Consider the following 12,361-nt stretch of genomic DNA (forward strand, 5'->3'; position numbering starts at 1 on the left):
TTCATTCCTTCTTATTTCTGAATAACATTCTGCTATAAGGATATACCACAGAAGCAGTATATCATTTTGTTTATCCATCAACTGACGGACTGATGAACATTTGGGTTGGACTATTTTTTGGTTACGAAGAATAATGCTGCTATGAACTTTCATGTATACATTTTTGGGTGAATGTATGCTCTTAATTTTCTTGGGTACATACCTAGGAGTGGAATTGCTGGCTACATGGTAACACATGGTTTAGACTGTTTGATGAACTGTCAAACTTATCCAAAGCAGCCACACTGTTTTACACATCCCTGTGAGCAATGTATGAGAGTTCTAATTTCTTTATTCTCACCAACATACGTTACCATCCCTCAACTGAAATACCGCCATCTTAGTAAGTGTGAAGTATATCTCATCGTGGTTTTGATATGCATTTCCTTAATGACTAACGATGTTGAGCACCTTTTATGTGCTTCATATAGATCTTCTTTGAAGAAATGCCTGTTAAAATCCTTTGCCCATTTTAAAAACTGAGTTGTCTTTTTACTATTGCGTTGTGTGAGTTCTTTATACATTCTGGATGTCAGACCATCATCAGATATATGATTTATAAAAATTTTTTTCTCTTCTCTGGGTTGTTTTTTTAACTTTCTCAACAGTGTTCTTTGAAGCACAAAAGTTTTCAATTTTGGTGAAGTCTATTTTTTATTTGGTTGCTTGTAGTTTAGGTGTCATATCTATTATTAACTTTCTCAAGGTATCCAAATAAATTTCTTAAAGTATTACTGATGGCCATATAAAATACAACTGTTCCAAGTTTGTGACCTATGAATGTAACAGGTATTTTTATATGTAAGTATAATCAAAAGTCAATATGCTGAATTTGGAATACTGAGGTTTTTAGAATTTCTTTTTCAGATTTTATTTTATAATGATTATTTCTGCTAATTTTGAATATGATTTGCCATCTACAATATAGGAAAAGTTCCCACTTGTCTTCACAGCCAATATTCATCCCTAATATGTCAATATGTAATAAAATACTTTAGGCAGTCACTGAATTATTTAAGGTGTTGACATCTTCTCCCTCCACCTTCTACCAAAAGCTCCAATCTCTTCCTTAAAAAGCTTGAAGGAACTCTGTGAAACACAGAGTACAACTGTGATGATGGTGGTGGAAGGGAGAGATACTATTAGTAATGCTAGAATGAGTAATGCTAGCAGTTTTAGATTCCCTCAAAGTGCTTTTTTTAAAAAAAAAAAACAAAAACCAACACATGTATATCTGAGGACTCTCTGTATGTAAATTTCATAGGCTTGCTGACACTATTACAAAACTACAGAAAATTCGTTTTCTAAAAATTTGGAAAGCATTTTAGAGTTTAAGGTGCTGATTTTTATTCTTTATGTCATCCAGATAAGCAGTGTAATTCAAACCATACCCAACAGATATATCTGCAATTGAATTTCTTTGCTCATCTTCCTTTAGTTTTTCTTGTTTCTCCTTCATTTTTTGTTCTTGCTCCTTAAGTTTTTCTTCTTTCCTTTTACGAATTCTGAAAGTTAAAATATTATAGTCTATATGATACTTTTAACTTTTTATCTTTAACCACCCAATTACAGAAAATGCTCCAAATGTTATCACAAACTACAAAGTAATCTATTCATAACAGCCCAACATGGTTTTATTTTTTAATAAATTTTATTATTATTATTGTTATTTTTTTTGCTGTGCTGTACAGCATGTATGGGATTTTAGTTTCCTGACCAGGGATTGAACCCATGTCCCCTGCATTGGGAGTGTGGAGTCTTAACCACTGGACTGCCAAGAAAGTCCCCAACATGTTTTTAGAGGAAAAGAAATAAATAGCTTTCATTAGCACAACGGACTATAATTATCTCTCACCTAGCAGCTGCTTCTTCCCTCTCTTTTCGATGTTGTTCTGCTTTTAACTCCCGGAACTCCTGTTTTGCTTGTCTTAATATGTCAACATAATCTTCAATGAAATCCCTAGTAGAAACTAGGGTCAGTAGTTTCCCACAGAGAGCATGAAGTATCTTCATCTTTTCTCCTGCCAAAAATTGGTAAATAACTTCTGGATTATCAATGACATGAAAAAATTTAATTTGTGGCTCAATGTGAAAATATTTAATAAAGACTAGGGAAGAGTCTCTTAAGATCAACTAAGCTAGTGGCATTTATGGAAAAAAGCAACTTTGAATCCAATTAACAGTTATGTGATATACAACACATTTCAAATACTAATAACTACTAAACAGACATGAAAAACTTTCTAATTGCAAAGAATTAACTTTTAAGTTTTAATTTTAGGCTTATGTAGCTTATGTACGAAGAACAAATCAAAACTAAGTTATAACCACATGAGACGCAAGATGTGGGTTTGATCCTTGGTACGGGATGATCCCTGTAAGAAATGGCAACCCACTCTAGTATTCTTGCCTGGAGAATCCCTTGGACAGGGCTACAGTCTACAGGGTTGCAAAGAGACATGACTAAGTGATTGAGCATGCATACATGCACACACACACACACACACACACACACACACAAATGGCAATAGGCAAATTGCTACTCAGAAAAGACTGCACAAAAACACTACCATAAATTTTAAAAATTATATGAATGTTAGCTCAACTATACCACAATAAAAATTTTTTAAACTACATGACTCTTAGGAATTAGGTTTTCTTATGTTTCCTTAAATAAGCATAATAAATTCAATACTATATATTGTACATTTCAATTTTTACTTTTATCTATAAAAGGAAGTAAAAAAAACTCTTAATTTTACATATTGTGCCTCACTGCTCAAACATTTACTCAACTGAATGTTAGCATTCTGCAGCTACAGCTTACATTTCTGATATATTAATAAATAAAAATTAAAGCTAGCTAATTCCCACTTATCTTTCTAGACTTGCTAGATGTAGTAAACTAACCACACATTTTTAAATTAATAGAAAATCCAAAGAGAAAAAAGACAAGAAAATCATAAATAATTAAAAGTTAATATGAATAACAACTGTAGTTAATTTAGGTCACTATTTGTACTCTGATAATTTTTTTTAAAAAGACTGTTTTCTTCCTTTCTCTTTTAAAACTAAATGTCATCTAAAATTTTCTCGTCGGCTACCAAGTATTCTGGGCATAAGTAGGAAGGTTATACAAATTCTAACTTGCAAAGTTTACCTGGTGTCAAATCATACACTGAAGTGCTTGACAGCTTCTTCACCAGGCTGGGGTTGCTCAAACGAAGCTCCATGCAAGCATCATCTGTAGCATCAAACCCTCCTCGTTTCTGATACCTGTACTTCGCATTTGCTGATGTTACATCAGCACCCGAAGCTAAGATGTGTAGTCTGAGGATTTCAGAAAGAGTGCAGCTATCGAGATCCAAGCTTTTCAAACTGCAGCCTATAGTCATTAAAAACGAAACAGTCATTTAGAATGTAAACAATAAATCCTCAGTAATGTAAAATATACCTTTATAAAAATAAAAAGGCAATAAAAAAAAAAACAAAAACCCACACATACCCTGATGCAACTGCGGCCATGCAGCTGCCAAAGATGCAACTGCAGACAGTGCAGATTTTGTGGGGTCTGTATCTTCATCCAAAGCCTCTGTTAGATCTTTAAGGAAATAAATACTTTATTCTAGTGCAAATCAAAGCTTGAATATTTGGGAATAATGCCCTTTTTAAAATGATGAAAGAAACAGCAAACAGCTTAACATTCAGGAACCTCAAAAGAACTGACACTAGGTACCACAAGCATCATTCACATTCTGCCTAGGCTCCACCTAAAACTATAAATCCTAAGACATGTACTACACACTAATTTTCCCCTTACTTAACATAGAGAAGACAATTTCCAAGTTACCAACAAGATACACATACACATTCCAAAAATATGGTAAAATACACTTTAAAATGAAAGACAAATTTCCTTGCTCAATATAACTTTAAAAAAACTCTACTTTGAAAATCAGAATCTATTTGAAGATATCCAAATCTTTCATAAATATTCAATTACAAATACTGAATCATAACAAAGTATAAGTTGTAATCATCACAAAACCAACGCAGGAAAAGAGCTAGAAGAACTTAAAGACAATACTACTGTCACTTAACCACAGATTTATCTCTTCATTTAAATTGCCTGTTTTTATTTTGCAAACTCTCTGATCCATGAAACAATAGGAAGATATCCCTGTACTTTCTAAGTAAACTGCTTCAGCTTTGAAAACAGTGCTTAAGCTACAAATAGGACCAAAGAGCAAGTCTACTGACATAAATATATTTAAACCATTAGGATATACAATTATTCCTTACATAGATAATAAAATGTCACCAATGAAAAAACTTTTAAGCTGATAAAAAGCCCTTCTGCTCTACCACAGTAGACACAGCTTCAGACTAAGTCTCAGATAATGTAAATTCTACTCTTAGCTCTGTCCATCCCTAGTTTCTACTTACGTAGCCTCTAGATCAGGCACTTAATTGGCTTCATTTTTTTTACAGCGCTAAGTCAAGATCAGCAGTTTTCAAATTCCTCAAGTATTTCTTGGAAGCACCATATAAAGTGAATGGAGATGATAATCCTGCCCATTCATCTTTTCAACTCTCCTACACTAGCAGGGAGGAATCCCTGTACAATTTGTAGGCCTCCATGGATTAGAGCTGGGAAATCACTGAGCTAACCTGGTTCTGTGGTTCCTTCACTTTCTACTTTCCCTCCTCAAAGTTCACAAGCTGAAAAAATGAACCTTAGAGAAAAGAACTGCTGTCCTTTACTAAAGGAAAAAGGCCCTTTGGGATTATGTCAGATTACAGTTACTGACAATTCCACAGCATTTGAAGCATAAACAGTACCACACAGGAGAAGTTACCTAACTAAATGTTACATATATACATAAGTTATTCCTACAAGGCCATGAATTTAGTCGAAATGACAGACATTTATAATGTTCCTCACCAGGGAAATACTAGATGTAAAACTTTTTTCAATTTTCATTTTACATACAAAGCCAAACAAACTTAAAATTAATATAGGTACTCTAAAATTAACAAGTCCTAGTTAAAAAGCTGTATAAGTGTACTGGCTCTCTTCCTTTGCAGCAATTCAACTTATTTTATCTATAGTAAGCTATCATTTCCTGGGACAAAGGCTGTAAAGGCCTCAGGAAATGGACAACCAACAAAATGACAATTTACTTTTAGTTGTGTTTAACATGCTAAAATACATATTCTTCAACTCATCTATCTACCAAATTGCTCTTTCAAGAAACTGTAAATATCATTCTAGGGTTTATTTGCTGAGATAGTCACTTGGATACATCATACCAAGAGAATACAGCTAAACTGTGTGGGGGATGACCACCTGAAACATACATTTATCATCATCATAATCTAGAATCAGGTACATATAATTTCAACACTAAACAATAACATCTCAGCAATACACATAACTATTATATATCAGGAGAATGCTTTTGTCTCTATACTTGTGAAAGGCATTTAAGTTCATGATGTAAGACTAAAGAGAGGAACTGATATTTATAATCTAAGTTAAAAAATTGCTGGTCAAAATTTCCAAGATTCAATATAAAAACAAGGAGGCCAAAAAATTACATGTTCTTGACAGATAATTACTTCTTTGCCATATTATAAGGTAATAAAATGTAATCATTACGAGGCTCCAGTCCAGAGTGCCTGAGTTTGTATCCATCACTTCTTATTAGCCACGTGTCTTTAGGCAAGTTAATTAAACTCCTTAAGACTAAGCTTCTTTTACATATAAAGGCAAAAATAATTACATCTTCCTTATAATGGTGGTATGAAGATAAAACAACACATACATGGTGCCTTTCTCGTTACGCCATCACTTAATCTCTATGTGATCTTCAGTAAATGACCTCACTGGACCTCATGTTTCACCACTGAGGTAAATACACGCTTTTATTGTCTGCCCAATTTCCCCATTTCTAAAAGGAGCAAGAAACACCTTACGGAAGGCCAGCTAATGAAGAAGTAAATAATATTCAATCCCATGTGATTATGTCAGGTGCTTTCAGGAAGACTACAGAAAACCCTTTTTGTTACTGAGATGGGAGAATACATGAAAAATACCTGGGGGAACAGTCTGGGGCCCTTAATGAAACTGAAGTCACCATTTAAAATGTGGTAATAGGCAAATGAGAGAAGGGTGAAATTTTTGAAGTAATTTTTTCTCCCTCCATAACATTTAAATAGTTTCAAACAAAGCATTATTAATGGTCAATACTTATTCCGAGGTAGACTTTATAGACAGTTGGTATAGAAGTAGAGCTATAAAAATTACAGGAATGACAAATCATGAATGGAAAATAAAATGGCAATACAAACATCAACAGTTTTTCCTTTACATTAGCTGCTTTTCCAATATAATTTCCTTTTGACCCCACTTTTTGTCATTAAGGCTTCCAAAACTACAAAATTCACCTAATTCAAATCCTGAATTAAAGAAAGCTTTATGTCTTGTATTAAGGTCAGAATTTGGTCAATAACCTTGTGATGTTATCGGTCATTAAGACAACCTGAAGGTTAAAAGAATGAATATATGTTACACAGTCTATCTTAGATCATCCATCTTTAGTGGTGGTACTTGTCAATAGAAAATCTTTGGATGTTTTATAAATGGATATACCCCTCTCCCTTCCCTTTTATGAAACTGACTAAATCATCCAAGATGACAATGAAGACCACATTGCTAAAATGGCCTTGATAAGGGAGCTAGAGTGATTAGCACTCAAGCAAGAGAATATATTTTGCTTGAACTTTGACTGCAAAATCAAAAGACAACTGAACTGACTACATCCTCATGACTATCCTATTGCTCCATCGACCAGGCATAAAGGAAATTAGCTCAAAGTATCTAAGGCCAACCACGCTACCTGAATGGAGGAATGTCCCATTTTTTTTCCTACTAAGATTATGCTATCAAGATGGCTCGAAACTATTTCTTATCGTGTATTTCTACATAATACACTAAAGTTTATTTAATGGTCCGATCTCATAGGTGGCAAAATTCACAGAGAATTTTATTCAGGAAGTCAAATCAACCTGTTAATATAAATGCTTAACAATTCCTTGGATTGAGGTAAATCCTAAATAAAACAATGAACACTCTACTCTGTATTGAAAATAAAATAAGATTTCCCCAAGAATTATTCCTACATTAATATGTACCATACAGACTCTAGATACTTAACTGTACAGAAATTAAAGAGCAAAATTTCTAGTTCAAACTAGCAAAATTTAAAAATTAAATGTTCCTTAACTCTGATCTAAAAATTGTCAGAATGAAATGAAATCAGTAATAATACTTTTAACTTAAAGTATTAATAACAACAACTGAAGTATTTTCTCGGATGGGGACAAAAACTCAGTGCTATTCAGTAAATTTCCTGGAATTACACATACTGGTCAATGAAATTTGTAAGATTCCTAAATCACAGGAGAAATCTAGAGGAATAAAAAACAAGATAGGTTGGCAGGGTGGGGGTTGCAGCATTTTTAAGGTCATCAGAAACAGGATATATTAAAACAAAGCTTCTGTAAAACAACTGATAATGTGTTGCTAGCATATGACTCAAAAATCAAGTAACTTGAACGACCATGTTTTATAACTGTAAAAGCCAAGTTAATTTAAAATTTAATCACAAGTTTATTTCACTACAAAGCTACTATCAGCCAGCAATAATATTGAATTCTGACCTTTGGTGTCAGCATCAGTTATTTGCTCTTTGGCTACTTCCTCTTCTTCTTCAGCTATCGCCTGGAAGATGGCAGTCAGGAAGAAAAAAAGCAATTCACATAGTGGGCCTTCACTGTCATTTCCTACAAGAGCTTCCTCTAACACTTCTGTGAATAAAATGTTTAAAATGAATTTAAAGTTCTGGTCACATACTGGAAAAACAACTCCATTGGAACAATAAACATTTTAATCAACAATAGCCTGTGTAACTATTTTCTTAAGTGCCCATCAGGTAAAGCCAAGTATCACAAAGTAATTTTTAGTAATTACAACAAAATCATAAGCCAAAAATCACTGCATTCAAAGAAAGCCAAATTAGCCTCAGTTGATACAATATTTCACCTAAATTTAAACCTGAGATGCAAATTAGTCATATATTAAAAATTATAATCTTACTCTAATTTGAGTAATGACACCAAAGATGTTATTGTTGTCCCAGTGTTCTCAAGAGCTATATGGGACATGACTGTTTACCAAACAGTACACATAAGAGGTAATCATCAGCATTAGCTGTAATCCTAATATTGTGTTCAGGTCATAAATAATTCTCATCTAATTCACCTACCCTAAATGTCTTACCTCAACCAGCGTTGTTTAGACCTTCTTGATCTGTAAGGCACAGTGATTCATGCCTCACCTAGCTCATAAAGAAAAACTAAGGGACTGTGAAAGCCCTCCTGAAGAATACAGTCGATAAAATAAGAGTGGCATTAAAATTCTTTTAGAATTTTTATCTGGATCTAAAGAAGATTATTTTTCTATTGGTTAGCTAAAAATCTAAAATGGGATCTAAAGCCCTTCTCATACTAATTTAGCTCTTATGATGTACATACAAAGTAACAGTATGTAAGTGCAGAGGAGAAGCAATCGTAAGTTAAAGTTAGGCAGTAACTTGTCTTCAAATATGGCTGTCAATCCCTCCCTTCCCTGCACTTACATACCATGCCACCCTCAAGAAATGAGGTCTATTCCTTCACCCCCTTGAATCCCAGGAGGCCTAACTAATGGAATACAGCAGAAGCAAGGCTTGGCAGTTCTAGGCCTGGCCTTTAAGAAAAGTGATAGCTTCTGTTTCCAGCCCCTTGGAGCACTCGCTGCCACATAAGAAGTGCAGGCTACTCTGACAAAGCAGGACACCATGTGGAGGAACACCGGGGTACCAGGCATGTGTGTGAAGAAGCCACCTTGAACACTGAGCCAGGTGAGCCTTGAGGTGACTCCAGTCCCAGCCACTGTGACTGTAATCACATGAAGGACCCCAAGAGAGGACTGGATAGCTGGGTCCAGTGACTCTACAGAACTTTGAGAGAGAATAATTCGTTCTTTTAAACCACTAATTTTAGGGTGAACTATCACATAGCAATAGCACTTGCCTAGGGTCACTCCCTCAGGAAACTCATCTTGAAGATCAAAAAGCTCCCCAAATGCATTAAGGAACTCCAAAACCATCAGAGCATCACCAAAGATTTCAGGAGGTAGTCTAGTTTTCACTGGAGTTGGTTCTGGAAGTTCCTGCAAGATTAAACAATTTATATAACTATTTGAACCAAGTACAGGAAATTGTACAAAGACAGATATGATATATTCTTTACCTAAGAACTATTTCACATTTCTCAACCCTGGATGTTCATTATAATCACTTTTAGAACTTTAAAAATTATAGATGCGGTGGCTTTAATTCAACCTTATACCTTATACTAAATCACAGTCTCTAAATTACTTACTAAATCATTTTTTCTTTCATTCAACTAACAGCATAATTTAGGTTGAGCTGTACTTCTGACTACATTTCCTAGTTACGAGTGACTCCTAACCTAGATTCTGAGGCCAAGGCATTAGCCATATCAGTATGATCTCTAATGTGGTATTTTCCTTAGGATATGGAACAAAATTAATCTACCATCTATTGTCTTAGAAATGGTTCCATATAAAATGAGATGAATGAGTTTGGTATAGATACTTTGGTTATTTCTGGAGACAGGCAGAATCTTTGTCCAGTAACCACATTAAATGTTTGCCTGGCTCCAGTGGTTACTGGACTACCAAGGATAGCACAGATGACCAACTATTTCCACAGGATAAGAATCATTATCAAAGCTTGTTATAAAATACTAACAATGCTCTCCTAGAACTCTAAATATACATATTTGCCTAATTGGCTATCTCCTCTGTTACACAGGTGTGTGAAACATCACATAACGTGCTTATACCTTAAGGTCATCACATTCCATATCTTCTCTGGGTTTACTCCACTGTTTTAAGTATTCCATATACTTTTTCTTTTCTTCACGCAACTTCTCTCTTTCCTAAAATGAAAGGTCAATAAAAATTCTTATAAGATATTTATAAGGCAGCATCGGCATCACCTCGGAACTAGTAGGAAACACAAATACTTGCACCCTACCTAGATCTCTTGGACTAGGAACTCCAGGGTTGGGACCCAGCAACTGATGTTTTACTAAGCTCTTTTGGGGATTCTGCTGTACATAAAAGGGTTAAAACCACTGATCAAAACAATGCCTGTCTGATACAACTGCTACAAAGATGAAAGACGTTTGACACATAGCAACTCATGGGTAAATATTAATTCAATCTGACCTTGTCTATAGCAGTGCTTTCTCCACTTTAAATTAATGAGATCTCAAGTGAAGAGATAAGAAATTATTAGAGTACCTAACATAACTACCCCCCCCTTATATTTGTAATACATTAGTTTTCAAGATTCATTTAAAAATTAACTGCCTAGAGACACACAGAGGGGACAGTAAGTAAAAGCAATATTAGAGTACAATTGGTGAACTTTTTGCCCAGTTGGTCTTTTGACAACTTTTCTTCTTGGTTCTGGTATTTGAAACTGCAGGATAAATACTGACCCTAAAAAGTCTCTGATAAAGCAGAATGTAAACAAAATATTTTGTTATAATTATTTCCAATAAATATGTTAACTATGTAATAATATATATGTTTAATGCATGTTAATATTCTTTGAGATTTATTAACACTGAAAGTAAACAGATGTACACTTCTCAAGTTTAACAGAAAACACCTAGATAGTTACAGAACTTAACTGTGCTTTGAGTGGCCTGCTGAAATAAGCCCTCCCTCCACCCAAATAATTCTTGTAGGGTGTAATAAGATGGGTATTTTCATTCACTGTTGCTAAGAGTATACATAAGTACAACACATTTGACAAACAAATACCTATGTTCACTAGGTACAGAAAGTTTTTAACATGTTCTTACCCATTGACCTAGTATTTCAATTCTACAAATTAATCCAGAGACACAATCCAAAAACAGGAAAGACTTTTGTTCATAAATTTGAACAAAGTATCCTTGTTTATGAGCAAAAATTTGTAAAGTGCTTACCTGTATCTATTTGATTAAATACTACATGCAGTCACTAAAAATTTCACATTACTTAGTTTATTTAGTAGCAGGACAGAATGTTTATAATAATGTTAAAATATATATATACAAAATTATAAATGCTGGATCTTATTCTTTAAGCGCCACAATAAAGTTAGAAATAAATTAATCAAAGCAATAATGCTATCTCTAAATATTACCATTTAGATTACAAGTGGTTTTTTTTTTTTTTTCTTGTATTCTACACTTTCTGGAGTGAACACATATCAGACACTCCCTACTTCCACGCAAGGGCCTATCTGAAATAATTCAAGAAACACATGCAATTTAAATGAACATAATATATAACATGATCATCTAGGGTACTTGTGGTGGCTTAGTCAATAAGTCATGTCCCACTCTTGCAACCCTATGGGGTGTAGACCACTAGGCTCCTCTGTCCATGGGATTCTCCAGGTAAGAATACTGGAGTGGGTTGCCATGTCCTTCTCCAAGGGTGCTTGTGAACATCCAGAAAACCAATGACAACGATGGACTTCAGAAGAAACCAGCTATGGAATTCTCTAAGAAATATCTACCGCTGAAGATGATAATAAAAGATTTGCTGAAACAAAGATAATTTATTCTTCAAGGAAAATAACAACACTACACTAATTCTTATCGCTCATACATTTTATTGTATTTTTCTAACAATGTAGTTTTACTTCTGAAAGTTTTATTTCCCTAAATATGAAGTCTAAACAATGAAGAAAAGCAACGTTAGAATTGTACTTCGGAAGAGGCTCTGAGACGTAAAGTCACTCATATATGTTGAACCTTAAATCATTCATTAAATTTTCCAAGGAAAATGGAGATATCCCAATACCATTTATCAGTGCTCTATGCACAACTATAAATGTAAATGAAAGTCATAAAAGTATTTTTAAATTAACCATGAACTTAAATATATAAAGTGTTGAATACTATTTACTATTTGTGGAGAGTATAACTAATATACTTGGATATACCTTTTCTCTTTCTATTTTAAGCCTCTCTTTTTCTTCTTTCTTCTTCAGTCTCTCTTTTTCAACAATTTTCTTCAATTCTTCCTTCTTTTTTTCTTTATCCTCCTTTTCTTTTTTCTTTGCCTCTAGGGCATCTGCTTTTTCTCTTTTTAATTTAGCCTTTTCAAAAGCTGTGGAGAAGATCA

At 34.0% G+C, this 12,361-nt stretch overlaps 1 protein-coding gene across 4 annotated transcripts in view; it reads right to left on the reverse strand.

Annotated features, from left to right (window-relative positions):
- Positions 1 to 12,361, reverse strand: part of BAZ1A (bromodomain adjacent to zinc finger domain 1A) — a 113,323-nt gene that overhangs the window by 24,880 nt on the left and 76,082 nt on the right. For 2 of the 4 annotated variants that reach the window (XM_061394117.1, XM_061394118.1), the window contains exons 9-16: positions 12,180 to 12,346; positions 10,015 to 10,110; positions 9,178 to 9,316; positions 7,765 to 7,911; positions 3,545 to 3,640; positions 3,200 to 3,424; positions 1,895 to 2,060; positions 1,431 to 1,544 (exon numbers count right to left, since the gene is read on the reverse strand). In XM_061394117.1, coding sequence (XP_061250101.1) covers positions 1,431 to 1,544; positions 1,895 to 2,060; positions 3,200 to 3,424; positions 3,545 to 3,640; positions 7,765 to 7,911; positions 9,178 to 9,316; positions 10,015 to 10,110; positions 12,180 to 12,346 — 1,150 coding nt within the window. The remainder of the gene's footprint in view (positions 1 to 1,430; positions 1,545 to 1,894; positions 2,061 to 3,199; positions 3,425 to 3,544; positions 3,641 to 7,764; positions 7,912 to 9,177; positions 9,317 to 10,014; positions 10,111 to 12,179; positions 12,347 to 12,361) is intronic. The other 2 variants (XM_061394119.1, XM_061394120.1) reach the window with 1 other exon arrangement.

Source organism: Bos javanicus, chromosome 21, assembly GCF_032452875.1.
Source record: "Bos javanicus breed banteng chromosome 21, ARS-OSU_banteng_1.0, whole genome shotgun sequence".
Lineage (NCBI taxonomy): Eukaryota > Metazoa > Chordata > Mammalia > Artiodactyla > Bovidae > Bos > Bos javanicus.